This window comes from Cimex lectularius, unplaced genomic scaffold (assembly GCF_000648675.2).
Source record: "Cimex lectularius strain Harlan isolate CLEC.00 unplaced genomic scaffold, Clec_2.1 scaffold139, whole genome shotgun sequence".
NCBI classification, from domain to species: Eukaryota; Metazoa; Arthropoda; class Insecta; order Hemiptera; family Cimicidae; genus Cimex; species Cimex lectularius.
The window spans coordinates 321619-349519 of NW_019392832.1; the positions used below are offsets into that span (position 1 = coordinate 321619).

The following is a 27901-nucleotide window of genomic DNA, read 5'->3' on the forward strand; positions in this document are numbered from 1 at the left end:
CCTCTCTTGTTTTCCTTTACATAAATGATCTCATTGATGTTCTGCCTAGGGGAGTAGAGATCAATGGTGTTGTTAACAAAATTTTACTCTATGCAGACATTGTCATACTTGCTGAAAGCCTAAAAGATCTTTAAATCCACGTTGATAAGTTGGAATCATACCCCGGGCTTTGGGGGTTGAAAGTCAACTTAGATAAATCAAAATTCTGGTATTTCAGAATGGAGATAGACCTCGTGCAATTGAACATATCAAAACAATAGTGTCACTGTCGTCAATGAGTATTTAACTTGTAAGTTAGCCTTTAAGAAACATTAAAATAAAAAGTCAAAACAGCTAATTCTGTATTGAAACCATCTGGAATGGGTCAGTCCACACCCTAAGTGCCAAACTACAGGTATTTAACTCAGGACACAAAACAATACGTATATCAGTGTTATATATGTAAAATAACTCAGTTTCCTCCAAAAATCTGAGCAGGAAACTCAATTATGCTGACCTTAAGCTCAATTTTCATATTCAGAGGTGGCTTTCAATTTCAAATTCAGTTAGATGTATGTATTTAAATTGATTTGGTATTTTTTACTTAAAATCAGTACCAGAATTATACATTTATGAATAATGTAAATTTATTTAGTTTTGCAGTATGCCACTTTTGCGTTGTGCGATTTTAATATTAACTTTTTATAATGATCACAGATTTTTATTTTTAGTATGAAACTAATAATGAGATATGTTTTTTGAAAAAGTTTTATGTGAGTTCACCACAAAACGATTGAGAGTCGTGTAAAAATCAAAAGAGACGTCCTTTATCAATTTTAAGGTTACTGAAACCGGTCGGGAAGAATCAAGACAATTCTGTGACTTCAAACTTGTAAGGTTTTAGTTTTTGTTGTTAGACTAAAAGTTAAGCGCCTAGTTGGTTTCTTATGTTTGATTACATTTAACTTTTTCACTTACTGGCTTTGCTTTTGGTCGTTTTATTTATTTATTTTTTATTGTAATACAATGAACGTCCATCAACCGGATAAACTGCCTTTTGAAGTTCAAAGGAATTTGCTGGAGGCTTTGATGAAGAATAGGAAATCTTTTGACTATTGGTCCGAGAGGAAGAACAGTTATGAAGAACTGAAGAAAAGCCTAAAAATATACTTGGGAAAACTCAGGCACCAAATTTACGCCCCTATAGGCAAAAGAGCTTTTATGAAGGGCACTGTAGTGCATACGAATGATGTCACAGTAGCTGTGGGCGATGGATACTTCTTCAAAGTCTCTTCTGCCAGTGCATCTGAAATATGCGAAAGGCGTCTTAAAGAAATCGACGAAATGCTTGATAAAATCAAGAAGGAGCGAGAGCTCCTAGAGAACAACCTCAATGTGCCGAAGAAACTCGAAGCTTTTGGTAATGAAGAGAGACAGGAAATCATCGAGCCGTATGATGAAGAAAGTGAAAAGTCATGGCGTGAAAAACACAAGGAAAGTGTGCGAGCGCATAAGCAGAAACTTGCTGAGCTTCGAAATAAGATCAAAGAGAGCAAAGGAAATACCGAGGAGGATATCATGAAACATCTAGACCTTCTTGAAATGCAGGAAGAACTCGAAGAAGAAATCGACAGGCTAGGAGGAGAATCAGATAGCGATGATTATGATGATGATGATGATTCCATAGAAGAAGATGTAGAAAATGAAATTCAAAGCGATATACCTGATAAACCTGTTAAAACTGAAAGACGTGTTACATTTGATTTATCAGATCGCTTCCAAGATATTAGCCTAGATAACAAGGATAGCAAAAATCTTACTGCGATCGGTGATTCAATTGAAGAAACATTAATCAGTAAACGAGCAATTGAACAGAAGGAAACTAGACCGATCAGCAAATTCCGAGCGAGAAAATTGAAAAACTAGATCTGTTTTCTTGAGTGACAGCTTTTAACGGATCATCTGGGAATCTTTTTCCTCCAGTCCATCTTCCCAGATGATCCAATAAAGTCTGAGTAATTAAACGTCGAGGGTTGATAAAAAAAAAAGACATATTTTTCTTGAATGTTCGATCAAAGTGACATGGAATCAATTTGAATAAAATGATAGGTATTCATTAATAGTGAAACATCGTACTGTGGCCTGATGATTGGAGACGATCATCCTACATATTTTTATAAGTTGAATTTATAGACTTGTACTGCCAATGTACTTCTGTAAACTATGATAAATTCAATTTGTATTCAATTTTATATGCAAAATGTGTCTGGCATTGTAATATTAAAAAAAAAAAATTCAATATAGAAATATAAGTGAATCGACTGTTTGCTCAGTAAAATATGAATTTTAACAATAATAAAATTGTGATTATTTTGTATAGTCAATTACTAAATAGATCAAAGTTAACCATTATCAAGAATTAACATGTACACTAACTTTGTAAACCTCATTCTGGTAACTTGTGGAAATAAAAACAACCAAATGAAATGGCATTATTGGGTAAAACATTGTATACCAAAATGTACTGTCCCGATTATTAAATAAATAGTAGACCCCTATAAAATGGTTCTGAGTCTGCAATTGATCCACAATGTAGTTGATAAATATGTTTGATCGCTGATGATTCTGTGTACAACCAATTGCTAACAAACATTTACAGACAACCTAATAAATCACAAAAATTAATTCAACAACAATCAATCATTGGTGTAAATTGAGTGCAACTCATTTCTGAAAGAAAAACAACAAATTTTTATTTTTTGCCACTATTTTAATTAATTCTTAATTATTTGTTTTGTCAGCCAACCTAAAAGCTAAATTTCCAAATCTTACACATAGCAATTGGTTTCATTGCTAGTTCTATTCAACATAGTTAAGTTTTTAGTTTGAAAAATAAAATAAAAATATATATTTCAGAAGTTTAAAGTCTATATTATTATTACCAGACAGATCCAGTTTTCTAATATATAACTTATGCAATTAACAGCATTTTGGTTCAGCCACTCTCAATTTTTAACATCAGACTTTAATTTTTGTCTTTGTGCTGTTTTTAATCTAATAGCTGGCAGATATGGTTAACAGAACCCTTCTTTTTTGGCACTCCAGTCTTCCATGGTGGTCCATACCAATTAATCATTTACCTCTAGATGGCACTTCGCTAATTCTTTTGGCGTTTGTTCTTTCCAAAATGTGGTACTCCTCTATCTGAGCTACACCTCTTGCTTTTTTGTACATATGGCAAGTAACACATATTGAGACACCACTATGTCCCTGGGTACCTCATTGAAAATGGCGCAAACCAAAACGTGTGAGTAACATCAAAAACTCATTAGTGTAGACAGACCCAAAGCTGTTTGACATAAGTTTTAATACATTTTTGAGGTGGTAGTGGCCATTGAGAGCTTTTTTGAAATAACAATCAGCCTATCATACCTCTAGCAAATCTATTTAAAATGGAAATGTGTTATTTACAAAGTTTTTGTTACGAATGAAAACGAATTTCATAAAATTACTCGACATTTCATCACAAACACACCGTGTCAGCCTAGTATGGCCATCTGCTATGATTCTTTTTCCCCCTTTCCTCCATGGCCTATGATTTGGACGACAGTTTTATTTGATGTGGTTTGTTGGTTATGATCCAGTGGTTCTGCATTCTTTACAGCATTGGTTTTAATATAATTTTTCACATCCACTTGAATCATTCACAAAATCAAAAAGTGTTTAAATAAATTAATTAAATGGGAAGATAATTATAGTAAAACATACAATTTTAAACAACACATCTATATTTCATATAGCTCACAAACAGAAGTAAAAAAGAATTTACCAAGGTAAATACTATTTTTCTAATAATCATCTGTGCCAACGCTTTGTTAAGAGAATGTATACAAATAATAACAAATTTCAATTTAACATAAAATCTATAAGAATATCTTTCATTTTCTTTTCTTTCTCAGAATTTTTATATACAAATATATGCAATATATACCTCTCAAATCTCTAAAATAAAACAAAAATAATTCAACAAAATAATATTCAAATATTTTTAACAAAGGTAGATATAATTATCTACACAGATACAATGTTCTTTACATAAATTATAAATAATTTAAAACAAATGAGCAAATAAATTTCTAAGACATTAATATCTCTTGGAGTACAAACTTTATATTTATGAATATTATATATTCATTACATTAATGCTTAACAGATTTGATAAATAAATTTTGTACACAAAGACCAAATAATATTGATGCTAGATGGATTCATGTTTTAATACTTTTCATAAACTTTGCTTTGAATTGTTTAAAAAATTTTGGTCCTAGAAAGTGATGTGATGCTTTGCTTTTTTTAAATTCATTTGTACATTGTTCTCAATCACAAAATCACTGTAATAATATCAAAAAATATAAATACTGAATATATGTAATAAAAATTCAATGATTATTCTTTACAATTTCTGGTTTTTAAAATTGCACATTTAAAAAAAGAAAAAAGCCTCTTTTGAAGCAGTCCTTCACATTATTTGATTCAGTTACAACTGGCATAAATCAAATACACAATCAAAAGATTAAATGTATATTTAATAAATAACTAATTTAATTAAATAAATGTAAATACAAAAATGTACACAAGCAGAAACTAATGGTGTCTAACATTTTCAGCATGGCTGGACTCGCCTTCAAACTGAAAAATAAACAGGTGAAGTTCATAAATTAACCAATGATAAATGTTTATTCTGTATACATTCTAAATCTGACAACTTATTTTTATAATGTATTGTATGTTTTACAAACAAAAATTAAAAAACTACCCTAATGAATTGAATGAAAATATGAAATATTAAATTGACATAACCCATAAGAAAGGCAAAATGCGTCTGACCCACAAAATTAACTGGAATAGGCTAGATTACAATGATTAGATTACTAGTAAATTAGGCCAGGAATTTAGTAAAATAAGTAGGTTTTTGATTGGATGTACCATTTAAAAAGTTGATGACTGTGTTTAGTGAAGTTTTTTGCCTGGAAATAAAATTGTGGAATGATTGAATATAAATTGTCTTACCTTGGTCAAAGCAGCTCGGGTTTATATAGCTTAGCAGATCATGTTCAGACATCTGTGTTAGTTCCTGCGGAAGTGGAATCCCTTCTTCGCATTTTTTCACCTGGGCCGTGCCCCCATTTTGAACTACCTTTGGGATTTCTGCAGTTCTGTTTTCAATGACTTGAGAGGCTGATATTACAGTGGTAGGAATATGCTGATCTATGCTCTTCCTTTGTATCGAAATTGCAGAAGGACCATCTGAGGTTGTAAAACTGTTGAGGATCACTTCAGACTGGAAGGTATTCGTCGAAGTGGTCTGTTCTGGCTCTAGTTTGGTGTTTGTGATGTTTAACGACTGAGTACCGGTGAGAATCGGATCTTGGCCGTTTCTTCCGCCTTGAAAACTGGAATTGTTCAATTCTGAAGAAAACAATTCAGGTTTAATATCAACATTTTCCGTTACAGTTTGGAAACCTGAGTTGGCTATCCCTGAAATTGCTTCCCTTCCAATAGGGAGTTCTGGTGTCGAAGTAAATACGATGTCCTGGGTAAACTGAGGACTCGACTGAGTTGTTTTCAAAGTTACATTTAGATTATCGTTGACATTTGTAGGAGAAAATACAATATCCGATGTGAATTTGTTGTCAGCCCTTGGAGACAAACTGTTTTCCACCTGTTGGGTTGTTTCTTTATTTCTGATTACTGCATCTTGAACATAATTTGTATTGAGAAGATTTCCACTGAATTGAGAGGGACTAGATAAACTCTGACTGCTTTCTCTGAGTGGCTGACTTCCAATAAAATCAGTGTTCATTGGATTATTAATACTGCTATTGTTTGCGGAGGTTGTTGTTGGGAAAACTGAAGGCAGAATAAGTGGATCTTGCAATTGGCTCTGAGTGGCTATACATTCTTTAATTGAAGACTGCATAGGTAGTTCTTGCCCACTGGTAAATTGAGGGCAGTTAGACAAATCATTGACAACAGCATTCATAATTAAATCTGGCGAGGTTGTCACTTGAGTGACATTTGCATCATTAAAGTTTGTGGTAGATATAGATGAACCATTTATACTGATTGTATCGGTTACTGTACGAATATCCTTTCCTGAAGAGAAAGACTGGTTCAAAATAAGATCACCAGATTCATTTACAAGCGAGTTTGTCAGCATTGCTGTATTTATGGGAAGAGAAGATTGTGGAAGAGTGCAAATCGGTAAAGTTGTAGATGGAATTTTGCTATCCATCGGAACCATATGTTTCATTGATACAAGAGCAGATGGCGATAAAGTCTCATTTGTATTCAGATTAAGAGGAGACGTTTGCATTGGGACTGGAGTGACATCTGATAAAACATCGTTAAGGATGATTTCCTGTTTTGGAATTGCAGACGGTTGAGAAGTTTCCAGAGATTGAGGCGAATTCAAGTGGTTTTCTGCAGTTGAATTTACAAAAGCATCCAGTTTGGCTGCCTCCTGTTCTCTGTTGGCAATGATCGATGCAGTTATTTGATCTTGTAATGTTTGAGGTCTCAAAATATCATCCGAGGCGATTCCATTCTGTAAAAGTACAGTTTGCTGGGAAATCGGAGGTGTGTAAACACTGTTGAGAGTGGGACTTATTTTTCTTGAAGAAAGGATCATGTTTATCGTGGGTGACTTCTGAGGATGGAGAGGTGAACTTGTATCTGTAGCGATTTGCTTATTTTCAATTCTTGAAAAATAGGTCTCAACACTCAGAGCTGGCAACGGTGTGTTCGGAGTGGACACGAATCTCCGAAGTGTAGCCATTGAAGGTGTTTGCGACGTCGAAAGATCGGCTGTCACAGGAATCGTTTGTGTGGGACTTGGGCTTTCTGCTTCTCTTTTTAATTCAACAGAACTCTCACTTATGATCATAGGCTGTGAACCTCGCCTTGAAGGAAGCACAGTCGGTGGGGGCATTAACATCACTGGTGGGATATCTTTCTCTTCTTTACCTTTAATATAATGTATTATATACGCAATTGAAAATACAAAAATAATATTGTAATAAAATAAATAACATACATTTTGCCGTATCATCTGCCACAAATGGCGGGGAAGCCATTGAAATATGGTTAGGAGGAATCATCAAGGGCATTCCTAAAAGGAGGTTTTGCCCCGGAAATGCAGGTACTGAAGAAATAGCTGAAAAACGTCAAAAACCAAATAAATATTAAGTTATTTGAAATCAATTACAATAATACTTCAAGAAGTTTTTTAAGTTTGAAAAAAATTTTTTTGTATAGTTTTGTTTTTCAATATTAGTCAGGGAGAAAGAGAATCAGAGAATGCGATGAGTTAATTCTGGGGGGGGGGAGGTCTTTACCTTTGTAGAATGAAAAAATGCCAGGGGCAACAGTGCGAATTGAACCCATGACCACAGAGACTACGACCCGAGAGAGTGACAATCACGCTGACTGCTCAGCTACCCCGGACCCCCTTTTAGGTTAAATATGTGTTTGTTTTAAGTAGTGAAGTTTATGTAGGGGGAAAAAAGGATTATATTATTGCAAAAGAAATACTTACTAGGAGCAATAGCTCTATTTACAATGTTAGGCTCCTGAGTAAGGGCTGTGAACAAATTAAAGGCCGATTAACAACTTGAAATGACATTTTTTATTGAGAGATTAAAGCTGGTCCCACCTGGAATAAAAGGGAGTTTTACTTGCCTTCGCAGCCTCAATTTCTTTTATTCACAATCAATAATGTTTACAATATCAAAAGAAAAATTGAAAACAAAAACAGTTTTTATTTCATATCGTCAGTTCATATGAAATAAATTAAACAAAATGGTTGAAAAAAAGCAACAACTGAGTTATAGAAATGGCTGCGAAGGCGCGACCAACTGTATCGGTGCCTCATTCAAACCAAACATATATTCACACATACACACAGAAAAAAAGGTTTGCTCAATATGGAGGAAAGCCTGTTTTTCCCTTTAGAAAATTGCACATGTAATTACCAAGAAATACAAATGATTTACAATTCACAAAAATAAATTATAAACAATTTTAACTTTTACATAAATATTATTTAATTAACTTTTGTTACAGTTATATTAAATGTCTTATTGGGCAACACCAGATAAGCTTGTTTTTCAATTTTTTTCCTCTTAAAAAGTAAATATTGAAAAATCCATTTAATTTTTCATCAAAATTCACTAAAAATCACTTCATGCTTCTGTGCTTTCTAATCTTTGTCAAATACCACTGCTATAAACACAATTTAAATAAATGTATGACTACAAGAGCCAATTTAAATATAAGATTTTTTAAGCAAAATATTGCAAGAACAGACTTTTGACATCAATCAATGTATCTTTATTTTATAACATTTTTGTATGTTTTCTTAAAAGAACGGCTTAAAAAAAATCAGAAAAGTTTAGCATTTTAAGTGATGTTAAAAGTTAATTAAAAAACAAAACTATAATGATAAAATATATCTATTTACATAAAGTTTTAGTATATGAAACATTTTTGACAACTAATGCAGTAATAATAGTGAGTGTAAAACCAAATGTATATTCACAAATATGTTTAAAAATGTAAGTTGACCTTTTATTAAATGTTCACTTTGTTCAAAACAACTAATATTTTTAATAAATAATCCGTAGTAAGTACTAAATGTTTTTTATTCCATCTCAAAACTGGCTTAAATAGCCAATTTTTGAATTTTACTATTCAATTCAATTGAAGATCATTCAGAAATTCATGCCTCTTTTCAATTGTAAATGGTTCTCAAATTATGCACAACATTTCTGTGCTAATTTCTTGCAATAAAGTGTTAACCAACAAACCTTCTTTATTATTTTTTTTTTAAATGAAGCATATTTATAACCCGATTATTTGAATCCCTGAGCCGCACCTGAGGAAGGTATTAGCTTAAAAACCTCTTTTCCAGAACCAAAATTTTTAGTAAATCACATAATGATAAATATCAACCAATTTTAGTCAAATCAAACTAAAGGTGTTTAACTCTTATCTTTCTAACCAGAAACAAGTAGTGAAAATAAACAACTTTTCAAAAGATTTCAATGCTATGTCAGGTGAACCACAAGGTGGTGTCAACATACTGTTTATTCTTTATATTAATGACTTAAAATATGTAGAGAGTAGCAATTTTTTTCTTTATACCAATGATTTGAATTTTTATGAAACCATCAACACCCATTAGAATAATCTTGATCAGTCTGACCCTGAACTCTACTCATGAATGGTGCCAACAGAATTCAATGGTGCTGAATATTAACAAATGCAATGTTGTCACTTACACTCATAAAACCTACCCCATTAGGGGTTAGATTCTTCTGATATCTCGAGTCTCCTTATTTACTTTCCAAATTAAACTGTAATCTTCCCCAGCTCTCATCCCGGAAATAAAATATTCTTCATTTCCGCCCTAATTGCATAAAAAAATGTCCCATCAATAGGTTAATTCACACAGCTAATACATATCCACACCTCTTATACCAAGATAATATTAGCATTTTTAAAAATCAATTAATATCTGCACTCAAGATATAAATGTTTTAAATCAGATTATGTACAATTTTCATATCTATTTTATTTATATATATATATATTTTCTCTGTTTGTTTAATATTTACAATTATATATTTCTACATTACTATGTTCAGTTATATTACGCTAGTTAGCTTGGACATGACTAATAATTATCTTTTTCAGTTAAGTTTTGTTTGTATTCTAACAATGTTAACTGCATATAGTTATGGCCACGTTTTATTTAATAATTCATACTTCCAAATATTTGTTATTATGTTTCTAATTTTGTAATGAATTTTTATATTAGCTCTCCTAAGTTTTTTTTCCTATTTGTTGTATAATTTTAATAGGCTTTGCCTGTAGAATAAATAAATAAATTGGTGCGGCCCTCCATTAGTGGATCTCCCAAGGGTACGGCGGGGTGATGGATGGGGAAAAAACCTGATTTTATAAATCTGCTTCTTGAAATTTTATGATGGCCAGTAATCAACTGTTATTCTTTCAGTATTATTGGATATGACAATAACGATCAAAATCCTATTTACTTCAATATGTAACATATTGTATATTATGTACATTAAAACTCTTCTGAAGTATATATTTCAAATAATATGTTCTTTAATCAATTTAAAATAAAATGTAAAATGTACTGTTATTCTTTCAGTATTATTGGATATGATAATAATGATCAAAATCCTAATTACTTCAATATGTAATATATTGTATATTATGTATATTAAAAACTGTTCTGAAGTATATTTCAAATAATATGTTCTTTAATCAATTTAAAATAAAATGTACTGTAAGATCATTTACAAGTCAGTTATATAAATGTTTATTAATACTCTGTAATATTAATTAATTAATATTTGACCTATTTGGATCTAACAAATTTTTATAAAAATGTAATGAGCATTTTTCTACAGTTGAAAGTAAGAAGAAATTAATTTCAAGTATCATCTCTAAAATTTGTATAATCATGAAAGAGTTATGTAAATATAATTAGTGTGATAACGCTTATTTGATAAAAGTGATTAACAAAAATTTATTTCATGCTAAGAAAACAAACTATTTGCTCATCCAGTGCTGACCCCATTAATGATTATTAATTTTTATATTGATTATAAAGAAAGAATGGAGATTGGCTTTGCCCCCACACATCATTCACACAACTGACTAACAAGCCCAAGGACATCACAACACAAGCCAACATTCAAATCCACACCGAGATAGTTGGTCTAGTAGGGGGAGTACATCCGAAGATCCTCTTCTTTTATTTTAGCACCTGAAAAAAAAGCTCTCCTTCCAACAGTTTAGCATTCCTCTTAATTTAGTCCAATGCTGTAACATAATGAATTGAGCACATACAAAAGCAAAAAAAAAGTGGAAACTAATTGTTTCCAAAATAATAACAAAATATATTAACTTTAAAAAAATAATAAAAAAATAAAAAGTTATGTTGTTTGTGTATTAAAAACTTTGTGTTATGTCTTTGTTATAATTTTAATGGTATTTTCATTTTTCAGAGCTTTAAGAAATATGATTGATCAAAATCAACTTAATTATATAACTAAATTCTTTAAAGTAAATATATATATTAAATTAAATGTTTCACTGAATCTAAAATAGGTCAATTTAGATTTTTTTTAAATATTACTATTTTTTAAAAGTATCCTCACCTTCTGTATGCATAGTTTTGTAAATACTACAAAGGGATCTTTCTGAATCAAAATCTTCAGTATAAAAAAAATTGGCTACTTCTTTCAATAAAAATTACCCAAACTAAAAAAGTAAATACCGCAGACAAATGTATTTTTGTTGGTATAAAATATTTAAGGGTCTATAAATATTTGTGAACAGTCCATACAGCAAAGTGTAATACCAACAAAAACAAAACATCGGAAACACACTTACGCCAGCGATTAAGGCAGACTTTAAGTAAGAACGCCAAAATGTTTGCTATTTTGCAAATATTTATAGCCCCGTTTTATAAAATGGCACAACATCTAAAAAGCGTCATATAAAATATATCTGTAAAAATGTAATGTGTGCATGTGTGCGCGTGTAGGTTAAAACTAATGGAAGAGAACCTGGGGCAGGGAAGGGCAGTACACCCAAGCGCGTGTCCAAACTCCTCGAGCTGCTCGTACCTCCGATGATAACATTCTGCTGGGGACGAAGAAAGCAAACGCATAGAAATGTCACAAACTACTGTGAGCTTTAAGCTCTTGAAATCATACAACATAACTGTTTGACTCGTGTCATATCCACATTTAACTTTAATACTGTAATACTTTTATTGACGCAAATAGAAAATGGAGAGCCTGAGACTTACACAAGATATGACATAAGGCAACAGAATTGGGCTGAGTATCACATCTTTTAAAATTGCCAGTTATTTTGCATTTAAAAAATGCATATAATTCGTAATGTGATGCTCTTATATAAATGCATTCAGTATAAAATTATAATGACAGAGAAGTCACAACAGACATATTCACAAGATTCATTACGATTCATTCCCACATGCACCAACCTTAAAATCTCAAACACAGAAAAACCTCTCATTCATACCTCCAATCACTCTCTGCGACCACTTTGTCATTTGATAAAAAATTAATATGAAACTAAACAAAAATTTATATTTTTATTTTATGTAAAAAATATTTTATTTTGTTTAGCTTCAATTGCTTCAATTTAGGCTAAGTATAAAAAGTAATATTTATATATTATTAAACATCACTTCACTTATGTTCACACTTTTAATGTACAATCATTGTATTCATTCGTAATTTATGAAATTAAAAAAAAAATTTTTTTAGAACATCATTTTGTGATGTTTGATAATATGGTAATCTATTTCTAACTGAAAATCTCATCCTTCAATCTACATGCCTCTTTCTCATCCACGCAAAGCCCTCACTTCTTTAAAGGCAGGACCATACATAAGATTAATTATGTATATATTGATTTTCTCAATTAAATATTTTTCTTTCAAAAATTAGGAAAATACATATGAATGATCACAGCCTGCTTTAACACAAAATACATTTTTTACAATTGCTTAACTCATTGAAATAACATCAACACTGTCTATTGAAATGTTGACCAATAATGAGGTGTGACTGTTTTTACATTTAGAAAATAATTTGGATAAAAACAACTGTTTTCTCTCTTTAAGACACTTAGTAAAATGCATTTTGTGCTTATTTAAAGGAGTGGGCATAGTGCAGAGAGTGATGTATGTTTTTATTTTGCATTACCTTGCATATGTGAAGTGCCAATCGGAGTATACATAAATGTATGCGCTTCACTGCTCCTTTCACTTGAAATAACATTTAATCTCACTGCAACAGATTCTTTAATATGTTCTTGTCTGTAAGCAGGTACAACACATACCAAGTGAGACTGAAACACAAATAAACAACATCAATGATGAAAAAATATATTTATATAAGCATTAAATAGATTCATCTCACAATCATAGGGATTCCAAATTTTAAAAAATTGAAAAACTATTAGGATGTAAGTAGACTTTTTTAATTATTTTATTTTTTAAATTTAATTAATCAAATCTAACAAACAACTAAATAGAATTACAGTGAAACTTCCATATAATGGACACTTTTGGGAAATGAATATTGTCTGCTTTTGGAATAAAACTGAAAAAAAAGTTGTATTAAAAAAGGGACCACAATGGGGATTACAAGATATCGACACCCTTGAAACACCTTGATTTGATTTTTAGCCTTTTGTTTGGCCATTTAACGAGCATAATTTTGCATAAAGGAAAAATTAAACTGTCTTTTGAAACTTTTCCTCTATGACAACGCCCATATTTTTATTTATTTTTTTTTTTAACTGCATAGTTTAGCCAGAGGTGCTGTTAAAAATACAGCCACCTCATTGCAATTAAAAATGTTTTTGGTAAAACAATCGGCAGATAATTGTTCAAGTTTTTTTAACTTGTTTTGTACAACCTCAGTCCTTCGCTCCACTAATTGTCTTAAAAGAAATCTTATACCATGTTCTAAATTTGTCGAGCCAACCTGAAGATGTTCTAATCAGTTTGCCCTAAATGTTTTGCAACTTCTTAGGCCTTTTATTAGAAAACCGGACCAAGCAAATTTTAAAAGCGCGAGCATGGCAAAACTATTCAAATACAACCTGGTCTATGGCCAAACCTGGCATTTTAGGAAAAGATCTGCAGGATTGGCCATTTCCGAGTTTGTAAAATTTATCTAAAATTTCCTATTTATTGTTAGAAGTTTTCTTTGTAAGGTCTTTCCGATGGAAAACTTCATACACTTAGTTTTTCAGTTTCACTCATTTTCTTTTTTTTTTAAGTGCCAAATTCACTGAAGAAATACTTAAACAAGTTTGCAAAGAGGCATATTCAAAATCTAGGAATATTGAGAGAATGTTGGAAGGCGAACAAAACACGAAGTGAAATCAGCGAATCTCCAAAAACATTCATTTCTGGAGGTTGCTGTCCTCTTGTTGGAGAGTTTTAGAGTTAGGATTTATTTGAAAAAGTGTCTGTTTTATGGAAGATTTTATTATTGTAAAGATTCTCGGAAATCAGAATTTGTCTGTTCAAGGGGGGTGACCACTTTTAAGTGGTGTCTTTAGGAAACTTTCACTATATATTCAAATCCTTTCTCTTGAAGATTCAATTGCCATTTGTCATTGAAGTATGAAAATATTAATAACTGGAATTACCACAAATTTTTTATTTCTGTTCAGAGATGAATGCAAATTTTTTGTTATTATTTATCTCTTAGTTATTGAAGCAATACCACAAAATAAAAATATAAATAAACCTGATACAATGGTCTGTTTGATTTTTGGTTCAAATGCAAAATTAATTGATTTGCATATCATTAATATTCAAAACAATACATTTAAGGAAGGAAAATGTTATATAAATTTTTAAATGCTTTGTATGATAATATGAAAAAATTTCTGAATGACCAATTTTAAATCATTATTTGTTTGCAATATTTTTGACACAGACTTGTTAAATAAAAATAAACAATACCTGTTGTAAAAACTCCTTATCAGGTTGAACAAAGGCTTCCCAATAAGAGTCAGTTCCAAACTCTCCTTCGGAAAAAACTACTTTTGTGTCTTTGAGAAAGTTTTTTCCAAGGATAAATAATTCAAGTCCCCCAGCAGCAGGACAAGATGACAATGACTTTTTACAAATTTCTGGTACACCAGGAGGTTGAGCTGTAAAAATAAAATTTAAAAATAAACTCAATAAAAAAATCTAGGACCAAAGTAAAATGAAATTAATAACACAACTCACTGCAGATAATAGGTTGAGATGTAACTTGAAGAGTTTCCGGGATGTTGTCATCATTAGTGATTACTGTTCTGAACACCATACGACAACGTGTAGACTTCTTTTTGCTTCGCCCAGAACTCTCTTCTGGAAACCTGTGCTCCACATCTACATTCCTCTCTTTTAAAATCCCAACACAATCGCATCTGAAAATTTAATTCTAATTACAATTTGTTTATATGTATATTTTTTTTTAAATTCACAAACCAGAACTTACGTTGCGATCATGTCTTTTGAAGGATCTAACTCTATTTCTATTAGCACGGTGCCATTAACTTTTTTCTCAACACATGGTGTCGAGTTTTTACCAGAGACTCGACATGCCTGGTAAAACATGTGTGGAGCAACACGCCCTTGGTCTGTGCCAATGTACACTTCAAGTGTTGCTGGCTTGTTATACCCTGTTAGCTAAAATTAAATCATATTTTTTATATTGGTGGAATAAATAAAAAATATTGTATATTAATCTAAACTTTTAGAAAAATATATATTATTTTATACAGGGGGTTATAAGCACTTTTATAAAATTTATTTAATTCCAGGAATTAAGATTTGCTCTCATACTGCGAGTTTGACAAACAATGACATAATGTAAACAATAAAGGCAATTAATATTTACTTTAGAGAAGAAGCAAATTATTGAATTAAAAATGAAACAAGCGAAATGGGTTTTTTAAAAACTTTTTGTCATAACTTTGTTAGTTTTTGACCAATTTAAAATCTGATTGCACCATTGTTTTCAGCATAAAAAATCCTTTAAAATGATGTATTAGGATGTATATGATCTGATTTGCAATTTTGATGTTGAAATGGGCCTGAGGTACACTGCATAATTTTTCTCCAAAAAAAGTAAAAATTTCAAACTTCATTAAAAAAATATGAAAGACTTTGTTTTTGGATAATGTCATTAGTTTAAGAGAAATTCAGCCGGGTCATCTAACAAGGACACCCTGTATTATCACAAATATGGGGGAAAATTAAGATGAAGTTAACAAGGAAATTAAAATTAAATAAATAATTATCAGTATCAATTCATTTGATTTTTAGAAGACTGTTTAACCATTAAATCTTTATCAGCAAACAAGTTATATTATCTCAAAGTGCACTGATCACTGGTTCATTGACTCCTCCATTAGGCATCCTTACCAACTTCAAAAACAAATTAGCTTTCTCATTCAAAACATTTACATTTTCAGGAGGTTTTCAAGGATTTTCACAAGTTTAATTAATGGCTCGGCATAGAAAGCTAAAAAACCATTATTCTAAAAATAAGATTTATAAAATAATAAAAAAATCACCTTGACGATGGGAAAACTGTTTCCCGTCCTGTCTTTAACAGCTCCTCTGCTTCCTTCTGTCTGGTATCTTGCCCTGTGCTGCATTTCAGGCTGAGACAAGATTTGCAATTGAACTTTGCCATCTCTGCTGACTCCAACTGACTGACTGACAAAGAGCTGACCATTACGTTTACCTTTTCCAGTAGAAACGTTTTTACTCTCTCTTTGACTGAAATAAAACAATATTGATAATAGCTAGATACTTAAGTTGTTTTTAAGATATTAGAAACTGCACTAATTTATTTATAAATTTAATAAATGTAAACATTTTATTTACTGGTTTGTGAGCTATTAATATATATAATAAGAGAGATAGTAATTACCAGATAGGGACAACTGCTGGTGGCTGAACAATTCTTGTTTGAGTAAAAGTAAAATTGTCATTTGCATTGTCACATTCCAATTTCACATCCAGCCTCTGCCGTTTTGTTTCTCCAGTCCAGCAGTACTTAAAAGGAAATAAAATTATGTAAAAGAAATAACACAAGAATTACAAATGCTTTTTGGCATTTACTTCTGGTTCAAAGAAACTTGTTTGTGTTGTCCTAGGGACTGCAAATTCCAGGTGGTGATCAAAACCCAAACCGGAGTCATTTGAATTATCACAAGGATCGACTGTTATAGAAGGAACTTCATCCCTTTTATTGACTGAAATCATAAAAATTTTTCATTTAAATATGTTTTGAAAATATTTCTTATTAAAAAAATAAATAAAAACAATCTATATATACCTATTGATTTAATGCGCTTATTGGCCACACCTTTGATATTTTTTCTCTGTCCTTTGCCTTTCCCGTTGGCTGCTTTCACATTTCCTATAAAACAAAAAAAAAACAATATTGAAAAAGGCAAAACAAACTATAAATTAAGTTTTGGTATTAATGATGTTTTACATTTATTCAAAAGAGATTCACGCTTAATCATGTAAGGAACTCACAGGAACTCAGCTGAACATTTGATTTACACCATTAGAGGCATGTGTACTTTTCAAAACTAATTATCACCACACGTGTGTTAAAGATGTAGGTTACTCATAGCCTACATCTTTAAAAACCACCACAGAAATAAACAATAAATTAGTCATAGATGTACTAGGTTCTTTTAATTACAAGAAAATATAAGCAGTTTTTTTTTTTTTTTTTTTTTTTTAATTGAGTCAACTATGTCAACAAATCTAATCAAAACGATTTTGATCACACAACAATAGGCTAGTAAGAAATGTAATAAATAACTATAAAGAATATTGTACATATTCTTTGTTCTAATAATATTTTGAAATCCACTTTAAACGTTAAATAAATAATTCTTGTCAAGTACATGCTACTTAATACATTATTGTCCAAATTCCTTGCTAACCTCTTTTTCCTGTACACCTACTTGTTAGCAGTAATTAAAAAAATGGAAAGCTTTTTCAAATAAAATATGACTACTGGTAACCTATCCTCGAAAGCTGTAGGTTCAGGCCAAGAAATCTCTTAATTTATTTATTACTGTTGTACTGAGAGCAGACTTTTGAGTGCTCATACTGGAAAGAAGATATCAATCGGTACAACTTGACACTACTTTTATCAAAAACCGATGAATTAAAATTCCAAAGGCTTTCCAGGATAAATCACTAGTGTTCAGAAATATTATGTAAAATATACACTTTTAATGCATAACTGAAGGTTTATCTGGTAAAAGACTCCTATCCTATATGACCTCATGACTGGAGAAATATTTAAAAAATTGGCAAAAAAAGGGTTGGTTAAACTAACACACATATTTAATACTGCAATCAGACTAAAATATGTTCTCAGAATCCAAAATATGCAGAAGTCTTCATGATGCAAAAATCGAGGAAACCACCAAACAAAGTAAAATCATACAGTTGCTTCTACCTACAGATACTAAAACGAATAAAACCCATTGTAGAAAACAAGAAAATCATTACTGACTACCAATTTGTATTCTAAACAAGACATTCAAAAATAGACCATTTCACCAAGTAACGTGTTAATAGAAAAATCATTCAAAGAGAAACAAATTTGTTCTGCTATCTTCCTTGATGTCTCACAGGCTTTTAACAATGTCTAGCATCAGTAAAATAAAGGGGATGTGCTACCAAAGCAGTGTGTAGATATTATCCATTCCTACCTAACTGAAGACTTTTAGAGTCAAACCAAAAAAGACCAATATTCAACTATGAGGTTGTACCACATATCAAAATTTTACAAACGCTCCAAAATAAACTCTTACATAACATTGTCGATGAGGTCACAGCAGAAATAGAATGATTTGGCACTGAACACCAATCTCCCCTCACCAGCACAAAAATTTGGAAGCGACCAAATTCCTACACAACCGAAACATTTGTAGAAGGTTGGGAAAAAAAACCATTTGAACTAGTGTAATTAATAATTTTGTGAAATGTAAATCTTTTTGTACCAATCAATAGGCTAATATGTATGTAAATATTTATTTATTGTATATATAACAATGTTAAATTAATGGTCAGTCTAATAATACCAAAGGGAAAAACAGCCATCTGCATGTTTTTCCCTCTGTTCTGTCACCAGTCAAGTCTTTCACCAACCAATAAACTGAATGTAATGTACATGGTGTTGGTGCTGCCTGCCTCTCTGGAGTCTCACATGCATGAGGTCATGTCACCATGCTGCAGGTGTGTAGAACAAGTTTCTGATGCTTCATATACACACATATCATAACTACATGATGAGACAAACATGTTGATGGTGCTGGAATTCATGTAACCATTACATTTTTTAAGCAATACGAAGCTAGTACCAGTACACTCTGCTGCCAAATAGGTAATTATTGCTTGGATGACAGGTACGTGTACAGGAGAATAAAAATCGCTCTCATGTAACTTAGCCAGTTAGAAGGGGTTTTTAATCTAATAAATTTTCCCCAAATAGAAAAATAATGTCATGTAATTATTAATAATTTAGTTATAATTTAACCAACTGGAGATAAGTGTCACTAGACAGAAACTCCACTAAACCAGTGTATTTAATGTATATATTTGTTAATGAACTTTCTGTTTTTTCTGGTCTCTAGATTTTACATTCTAAAGATCAGTTTTAACAAATAAAAGGGGGAAGTATATGTCGTTGAACTAGTGGTGTTTGTATTGATTTTATTTGTATGAATACATGTATAAAAAGCAGTAAATTATTTTTTCTGTTTCTGGTCAACAAACTTGTCCGATTTAATTTCCTTTGGCTACGATGTGTCCTTTTGGCTATAAAGATTATTATGATTATTATCAAATGACGCCCAGGATGCGATTTCATAACTTCTCAACATATTAGTTTTAAAGAAACACATTTGGCAGAGGACGTGTTTTTCTCTTATGAATTGTTTTGGCCTTCAAGAATGCCAATTAGCCGACCGCAAAGGATGTTCTAATCGAAACGAATACAAAATGTATAATATGAAAAGTTGTTTTCAAAATAATAACGAAAGAAATACAACTAAGAAACTTCTCGTGTGTAGAGTAAGAATTCAAAGAATTTAACAATTTCCGGTGTAGCTATAGTATTTATCGTATTTCACTGTATACCATGACGCCGCGTATTGCGTACTACAAAACAAACGAGAGAATAATTCTGTCAGGTACTTTTTTTTGTAAACCAATTTATAAAAAATAAGTCCTTAGCCACGTGGACGACCTATTTTTAAGGTCAGTTTGTTATTATCTCAATCGTGGTCACAGAGCCGCTATTCCTCAAATTTTAGTCCTTATGGTAATCTTCTACATGAATAATTTAAATCGAGACAAACACGACCACTACTAGGTACATCCAATTACGGTTTAGTCCAGTCTATTGGACAATTTTTTAAACGCGATTGGTAAAAAAGTTGCACAAAGTTACAAAACTCTATAGTCGCCTACTCAAATTATTTTAAAAAATCAATAGATTGATGTAGATTTCCTGTGGGAAAATAAACACTGAACACAAAACAGACTCTTCACCAACAATTTTCATGACGCAAAACATTCCTGGGTTTCTATTTCATTCATTCCAACGCACTTATCATTCTAATGCAAGTTATAAAAAATGTTTTAATATATATAAGCTTTTTTTGCAAAAAAATGTTCTTGTGTGTCAAGAGATAATAGAAATGTCCAATATAAAATACAATCATAAACAATAAAATGGTCTGGTTGTTATACAATGCAATTTTATTTGATATTTATATTACCTAAAAAAAGTTTACACATGTCAGTTAAAACTTAAGTTTAAAAATTCCTAGAACACTGTGATAACATATTTTTAGCTTAATTTATAAATGCATTGATATAATTTTTTGTAACTTTCGGGGATTAATGTACACTGGTAATGGTAATTTATACTACATCTATTTCTTTACATTCCTTTTCTTACATTCTCGCGTTTTAAACCTACTAATTTCTCTTACTGACCCTCCAGCCAGGTTATGATGTCTTATGATTCGACGGTAACCAACTCTCTCCTTTCTTTGTCCTATTGCTAGACTCTCTGTCAGGGATCTCAGGGCTTCGTCAATTGTGGCTAAAATGACACAATTACACAGAAACAAGATAAAACCATAGTCTGGTTAGCATTACCACTACCGCAGAGTACTTTATATCCCAAGGTATAATTCAGAATATGCCCGTCCTTTCACACAAATAAATCACATTCACACACCTGACTTCGTTCACACTATCCCAGAGTTTTCGATATTCCTACTCAAGAGTAACTGGGGATAATAAACCTCCATTTACGCCAATATAAATTTACACACCAGACTTCGTTCACACTACCCCAGAAAACTTCATATTCCTGGAGGTATTTAGGGATAAGCCTCTCCATTCACGCTTATAAATTATATTCACGCTTCCCTATAGCACTGTACATTCCTTCAGGTAAACACCCTCTATTCACCTAATAAATTACCCCATGCGATCCTTATTTCATTATCACAAATTTCATACTAGACAACTAGCAATTTCTAGTTGAATTATTGTTTAAATCCTCAATAAAATAAATATAAACTTTGACTTAAAATTTTGGTTAGCATATCACAGTGGATTTTCCATGTCAAACTTGGGTCAATAAAGACGCCTAATAGTTTTAGAACGACAGGGTGATCAGGTACCATTTAGATCTTTGAGACCACAGACTATTATAAAATTTATTGCTCGATTATCTTTATTATACTCGAGTATGTTTATATAAGGACTTCCTATGTAAAACCATTATCTCCTGTTGATAGTCTGTTATATTTTTTTCTTTTGGAAGTGAAAGTATCAAAAAATCATGTCATATTCAAGATTTTGCTTTATTATTTCTTAAGTCAAGAAACAGTTCTGTTTGAATATAAAAAATTCGGACTTAAATTCTGTATAAGGCCAAACAAGGTCGGCAAAGAATAAAAAACAACGATTAACAATTTGTGGTTAAAAATGTGAAAATTGAATTCTATTTTGAACAGTGGACAACAAACACGATCAAGGCCGACTGGAAACCATCAACAAACAGACAACATACCTTCGTTCGCAGAGCCTTCCCCTCCCTCTGAATCTCCCAAAGCCCCTGAACAAAACCAGAATGAAGGGAAAGCTGATCCGGACAAGGCAATTAACCAGATCGTCAAGATAGAAATATTTCTTCCTGAAACCGCTTCTGTTAGTCACCGTTCCGGCGCCTACCCTGGGTTAAACCCAGGGGGAGAGATGTGGTCATCCTCGGACAAACGGTCATAATTATGTCAAATGAAGACAGAGAAATTTTAAAGGATTTTTTTAATTGTTTCTGGCTTTAAATTGCTCTCGGGAGTAATTTACTTCGTCTTATCTTATCGCACTGTTAAGATAAATCCGAGAAAACGTGGAACGACCGCAAAAATTATCTCAGCCTCCAAATTGCATTTGTTTTGCATGAGAGTATACAGAATTTAAATGCAACAGACATGATCAGAATAATTCTCGTATCACAATAGAAATAATTTATTTTCTGCCACCCAGTTTAAAACAAAAGCCAATATTAATTATGCAAAAAACGATATTCGCAGAGAAACTTAGACACTTTTTCTTTTTAAAATTAGAATTAAATGTTATCTAATCGTGTTGTCTATTTTCCAAAGACCATTTTCACGTAGGAGTCCAAACATCATATTAATAATTCAAATATGTAATTATGGTTTAAATTTTTTCTCTGAAAGGCGAATATTATCACAAAGATACGATCAAAACTACAATCGATGCGGTATATAGTTCAACTCTGGTTCTACGCCTCAGTAAAAGCGGTGGATCGCTTGTAGAATCTATTAGTAGAACACCAAAATAACTTTGTGAGCAGACTTTTTTTTTTGTTAATTTATAGAGCTGTCTTACGGCATCGTTCACGATTCTTTACATTGTCAAGTATTTTTAGCCTATAAATTACACAATATTTGCAACCGAAAATAAAAAGTCTGACGTATTAAAAATTTGAATTTTCTACCAACGGTTGAACGACTAAGAAAATAGAATACCATTTACGTCAGAATACCATAAATATATACTATCACAATTAGTTAATTAAGAAATAAATTAGAAACGGCCAACCTGAACGTATTCAAGTTCAGTCAAACTGTCGAAAAATAAATCAAAAAATAAAACTTCATTAATACAAAGGGAAGTGGTATTTAGCAGCTATTTTCATTTTTTTTATTAGGTTAATGTTATTATTTATTAGGTAGCAATAGCAATATCGATCAAACTGTCTTGTATGACCTTTAAACCCTCCTCGATATTGGGAGTCGTGTAAAATCGTGCAATCCTCGCACTAAAAATTAAAGGCAAGTGGGGTAAAAAAGTCAATCACGACGAAGCCAAACAGAACGCTTAGTACGAATCAAACGCTGGTCAATATTTGACTTTGTACGGTCAATTGCTGAATTGATCTCCGAATTGATTTTACTTAAGCATGAAGAACAGCCTTCACTCTGGGAATTACCAATTGATTGAAAATTGAGGTTACTTAATCGAAAAGGTCGTCGACCTTTTAACATTCATCTACGATATCTCTTTTAGGGTTCGTTATCCTTTTAATTAATTTTTATTTAAAGAACAATAAAATATATTAGATTTAAAGGATTAAATGTAATAAATGGAATTTTAATTGAATACAAGTTAACACTAATAAAATGCAAATTGTCCACCAGGCCAGACACATGCAAGGGTCTTGAGGGGTTTGGACCCAACTAGGAACACTGCAACTTCTAGATATTTAAGTAGGTTATATATTGATTCCTCATTTTGATTTTAGCAATAAGCAATAATATAAACTATTTTCATAATAATAATAAAGGTGGCATTGTATAATAAATTTGTTAAACTTTCTCTGTGATTGCAACTTCTAAGAAAGGACTTGTTCATAGCGCAAGCTAATTCGCGAGATAAAAGAACCTACAGATTAAATGCATTTAAAAAAAAGGTTGATACAGCTTTTAAAGTAATTATACACTTTATTTATACCACTACCCTATAGACAATTATCCACCATTTGTTTTAAGTATTGGTAACACAATTTTTTTAATCGCGGAGACCCTAAAATATTATCTTGTGACCCCTCAAATTCATCTACTCCTCTCTCACTCCAAATAAACAAATAAATATATATGTAATAAGGTTTTTTATTCATTTATTAACTTTTTTAAGTTTTTTTAAGGCAATAAAGGAGCCTGTAGGTAGTTTTGAAAAAACCTGAAGTTGCGTAAACTTGGTTGTATAGGTGTTAAAAATTCACACATAACTGTTTAAAATAATAAAGAGTTTTGAATGTTTAATATTTACAATGCTTTATCAATAGTTTTTTTTCTTTGATTGAAAGGCTATCTTAATTGAACATTTATTTTTCTTAATTTATAAACAATTAGGGTGTTTATAAAACGTGTTTCAAATGATGTTTAAGACCGTCTATCTATTTTTTAAAAATAAATAAATAAATGTTTGTTGCTTAGATATTAGAAGGTACAAAAAAACTACAAGGTCGACCACTATGACCGGAACTTGGCTATAAATCTGTGGTAAACTGGTTTCAGGTTTCCAAATTCAACGGACGTGCTCAGGAGTTTTGAGTTGCAGTTGAAATTTATTAAATTGGCACATTAATGATATTGACGTCAATCCGACGTCATGTCCGTTCTCCAGTGTTCAGAATGTGCCGTTCACAATTGGAACTTAATATACCACTGACAAAATATTTTCAACAAAGCCTCAAAGGCAGCATAGCGGGATTTCATGGTAGATCGAAGATGATGATGAATGCCCATCTATCATATAATAAAGAATACAATCATAATTATCATTAAAACAACTGAAAAACACAAACAACACGAATTTAATTCAGCAGTAGTTTTGTAAACACAGAGGGCTATATTTAAATCCTTGTCACATCAATTTCCTAAAAACCTAAACACATTTAAATGTGTTAAATGTGTACTAACCAGCACTCTGTACAGATTGATTTTAAGGCCCTTTAAGAAGTATAAGAGTTATGCCTCCCTAATGTCTGCTCTTGGACCAACCTTATTTAATATCCTTTTTATGTAAGGTCTTGGTTGAGATAAAAACAATTATTAATTGAAAGAAGTAACTTGGTCGATTGACCACTAAAACATAAATGGACTTATTTAATATATTTATAAACGACCTACGCAAGCTAAAAACTACATCTGAACTGGCTCTCTTTGCCGATCTAAGGGCCTTTATATGAGCTTTTAGGGTTTTGATCTTATCTGTAGAAAAATCAGTAGTTGTTGATAGGGGTTTTAATTATTTTGAAAAATGAAGGTCATATCTAACACTACTAGTCGACACAGACCACACATTGTCATTCATGTTTTAATAAATAACTCACTAAGAATGTTAAATACCTTGGAATGTATCTAGATTCCAGACGATGTTTAATAAGCGTTCATGTATGGACGGTAAAAATAGCAATTGTTACTACATATTAATCACATTATTATTACATTAATCACTTATGGTGCTAACATATGGAGAAATTAGACTAAATCAAATTTGCTAAGCTCCAAGTAGTCCAAAAGGCTGCTCTAAGAAACAGGTTTCAATTGTAATCTGCCAAGCTTTCGACCTATTTTAAGGTCATCACCAGGGGAAAACAACTTAAATAAATCTAACAAAATGATATAATTAAGGTTTTAATAATTGGTTTCAATTTCTTTGAAAGTAGACTCAGACCTAGCAATCCTGAGTTCCCAGATTCTAGAGTAAAACAGTGGTCGATACATCTAACACTTTAAACAGAAACTTTGTCAAGCTAAAAACTACATCTGAACTGGCTCACCTTGCTGATGATACGGCCTTTCAAAGAGCCTCTTCAGGGCTGATTCTATCTGCACAGAATTATCAGTAACTAAAAGATAGGTGCTTTAAAAATAATGAACAATGGAGAATAAGACCTACTAAAGGCAGCAAGACTGACACACTGGGCAATACTGTTTACTCGACGCAGACCACACATTGTCAATCATGTCATAATAAAAAGAACCCACCCATACCATGGTCTAAGAATGTTAAATACCTTAGAACGTATCACGATTTCAGTCTTAATTTTAGTTAATATATTGAGAACGAAAAAATAGAAAGAAAAAACATGGACCATTTTATGGAGTCTTTACCCGGTCTTTAAGAAGCGTTAAAATGGAAGGTAAAAATAAAACACAAATTAATCACTTACGGTGTTCCAATTTGGGGAAATATGTCTAAATCATTTTTTTTAAGATCCACGAGCCAGATCACAATGCTGCTCTAAAAATTATTGATGGGTTTCCACGTTGAACTCGGTTGACTACAAGTATGTAACCTTAAACCCTAAACATACCTATAGCTTATTAATCCACATCTATGGAGCAATAGTAAATTTTTATAATCCATGGATAAAAAGCCCATTTGCACATATCATAAATCTTTTTATTTATAAAAGGGATAACTTAAACTACCGTATAAGCATAAAACAGTCAAACAGTTAAGTCTTTGACTACTAGTTCTTTAATGTGCATGGTATGTACTTGAACATTCTTACTGCCTTATTTATTTGTTGAACTCATGTATCTGCATCTAATGAGGTATTTAATGGTTTTATTGTTCTGTATAACACGAGTTTTTAAAAATATTTTGTACCCTGAACTATTTTATGTTTGATGTATTTGTTTATGATAAAATGCTTTTTATATTTAACGTAGACTAGGTGAAAAAGGTGCAATAATACCCTGGAGCCAATGTGCAAACAAATAGTGCAAATCAAAAATTATATGCAATAAAATTCATAGATACATAGTTCTATAAGAGAACAAACTTTAAAAAGAAAAATCTGGACAACATTTCTGATTTCTAATGACCAAATTAAAACACTTATTTCTAATTACAAAGGCAATTAGAATAATTGTGATGTTTACTCTCCCAAAGTAATTATTTAGAGGTATGTTTTAGCGGGCCATCAATTTTTTTTATAAATAATTTTTTTCTGGGCAACCACGTGTATGTATTTTAAAAAAAAAGTACGGTATAGACTTTTGTGTCTTTCTGCTCCGGTTTTAATGGAACCTGTATCATTAATATAATGAGTATTATTAAATTCCTTGTAATTGTAGGCACATAAGGTCAGGAATTTAAAAAAAAATTAAACTTGTTTTTCTTTTTTTCTGGCTAATCTAGTTAATATCCGGCAAAATTATATGACGTCTTTTAATCGCAATTACCTCAGCTTAATTCTACTCATATTCTCAGAACTTCTGGCCCAAGGGAAAACGATAATTTGCAATACAAAAGGTTATTTTCGTTGAACCAATTACTCATCATCATTTAACCATTTTAAATCCCTTCCTGGATTCATAACGAATCGGTATCATACTATGAATATTTTAACATTTAATACTTTGATAAGTATATTTATAAGTTCATAATAGATTTGGACAAATAACTGATGAACTTCATCTACCAATTTGGTTTAAATTGATTGAAGTTCACTAGTTATTTATTTGTATCTAACGTCGAAATAAAAGATAATAGGCAAAAAAATGAAGAATAGTGATCATTTATATCTATATTATTGACTAGATTAAAAAAGAGAAAAACCTTTGGCGACAAAATGTAAAAGAAAAAGTTTTAACAATCCACACTCATTGAATATGGCTTGAAGCCTAAACTTGTATGAGTGAAGTGAAAACCGACCGATTTGACCTATCACTCCTGACAACATAAATACGTGGTCTCAATCTTCTGTCTAAACAAACCAAACCATCACAGCGTAAGCTAAATCAATAAGACCTCTGCTCACATGTCAGTATCGACGTCTTGCCTATGCATGTTGTATCTAATTTCAAATCCGTTGTAGATACAGATATCGAAGTGAGAAGAAAACAAACTGCATCCCCTCCTTTTATAATATACTATTAAAAATGAGATAAAAACGGAATTTCATTAGAAATATTTTCTTTCTTGACTCTGAGCCTTCAACAGGGAGAAATGGCAGGCTGACTAGCGGGTCTAGTATTTCAACCTGTTTTCAAAGGCTAATGCAATGGGGGGAGGCCGTTAACATCTACCCTAGATATTACTGGACCTTTCGAAAAACTTGTCTCTTTCTTAGTTTTATTTTTCCCCCTTGGCAAAGAAATACCATGATTT

The 27901-nt window shown here is 31.5% G+C and overlaps 2 protein-coding genes across 3 annotated transcripts in view; one reads left to right on the forward strand and one right to left on the reverse strand.

The window, feature by feature from the left end:
* The first annotated feature begins 832 nt into the window (after positions 1–832).
* On the forward strand, positions 833–2471 carry LOC106672610 (unconventional prefoldin RPB5 interactor-like protein). The gene has a single exon (XM_014404162.2). It carries the CDS (start codon positions 1006–1008, stop codon positions 1903–1905), a length of 900 nt encoding a protein of 299 aa, XP_014259648.1. The 5' UTR covers positions 833–1005; the 3' UTR covers positions 1906–2471.
* A 1273-nt stretch (positions 2472–3744) lies between these two features.
* Positions 3745–27901, reverse strand: part of LOC106672568 (nuclear factor of activated T-cells 5) — a 31543-nt gene continuing 7386 nt past the window's right edge. Inside the window, exons 1-13 of one of the 2 annotated variants that reach the window (XM_024228550.1) lie at positions 21756–21954; positions 16968–17051; positions 16751–16884; positions 16560–16684; positions 16198–16405; positions 15117–15307; positions 14864–15045; positions 14594–14784; positions 12816–12960; positions 7577–7621; positions 7076–7195; positions 5050–7005; positions 3745–4668 (exon numbers count right to left, since the gene is read on the reverse strand). In XM_024228550.1, the coding sequence (XP_024084318.1) occupies positions 4664–4668; positions 5050–7005; positions 7076–7195; positions 7577–7621; positions 12816–12960; positions 14594–14784; positions 14864–15045; positions 15117–15307; positions 16198–16281 (2919 nt within the window). In that variant the 5' untranslated portion in view covers positions 16282–16405; positions 16560–16684; positions 16751–16884; positions 16968–17051; positions 21756–21954 and the 3' untranslated portion in view covers positions 3745–4663. Of the gene's footprint in view, positions 4669–5049; positions 7006–7075; positions 7196–7576; positions 7622–12815; positions 12961–14593; positions 14785–14863; positions 15046–15116; positions 15308–16197; positions 16406–16559; positions 16685–16750; positions 16885–16967; positions 17052–21755; positions 21955–27901 lie in introns of those variants that run through there. The other variant, XM_014404094.2, reaches the window with a different exon arrangement.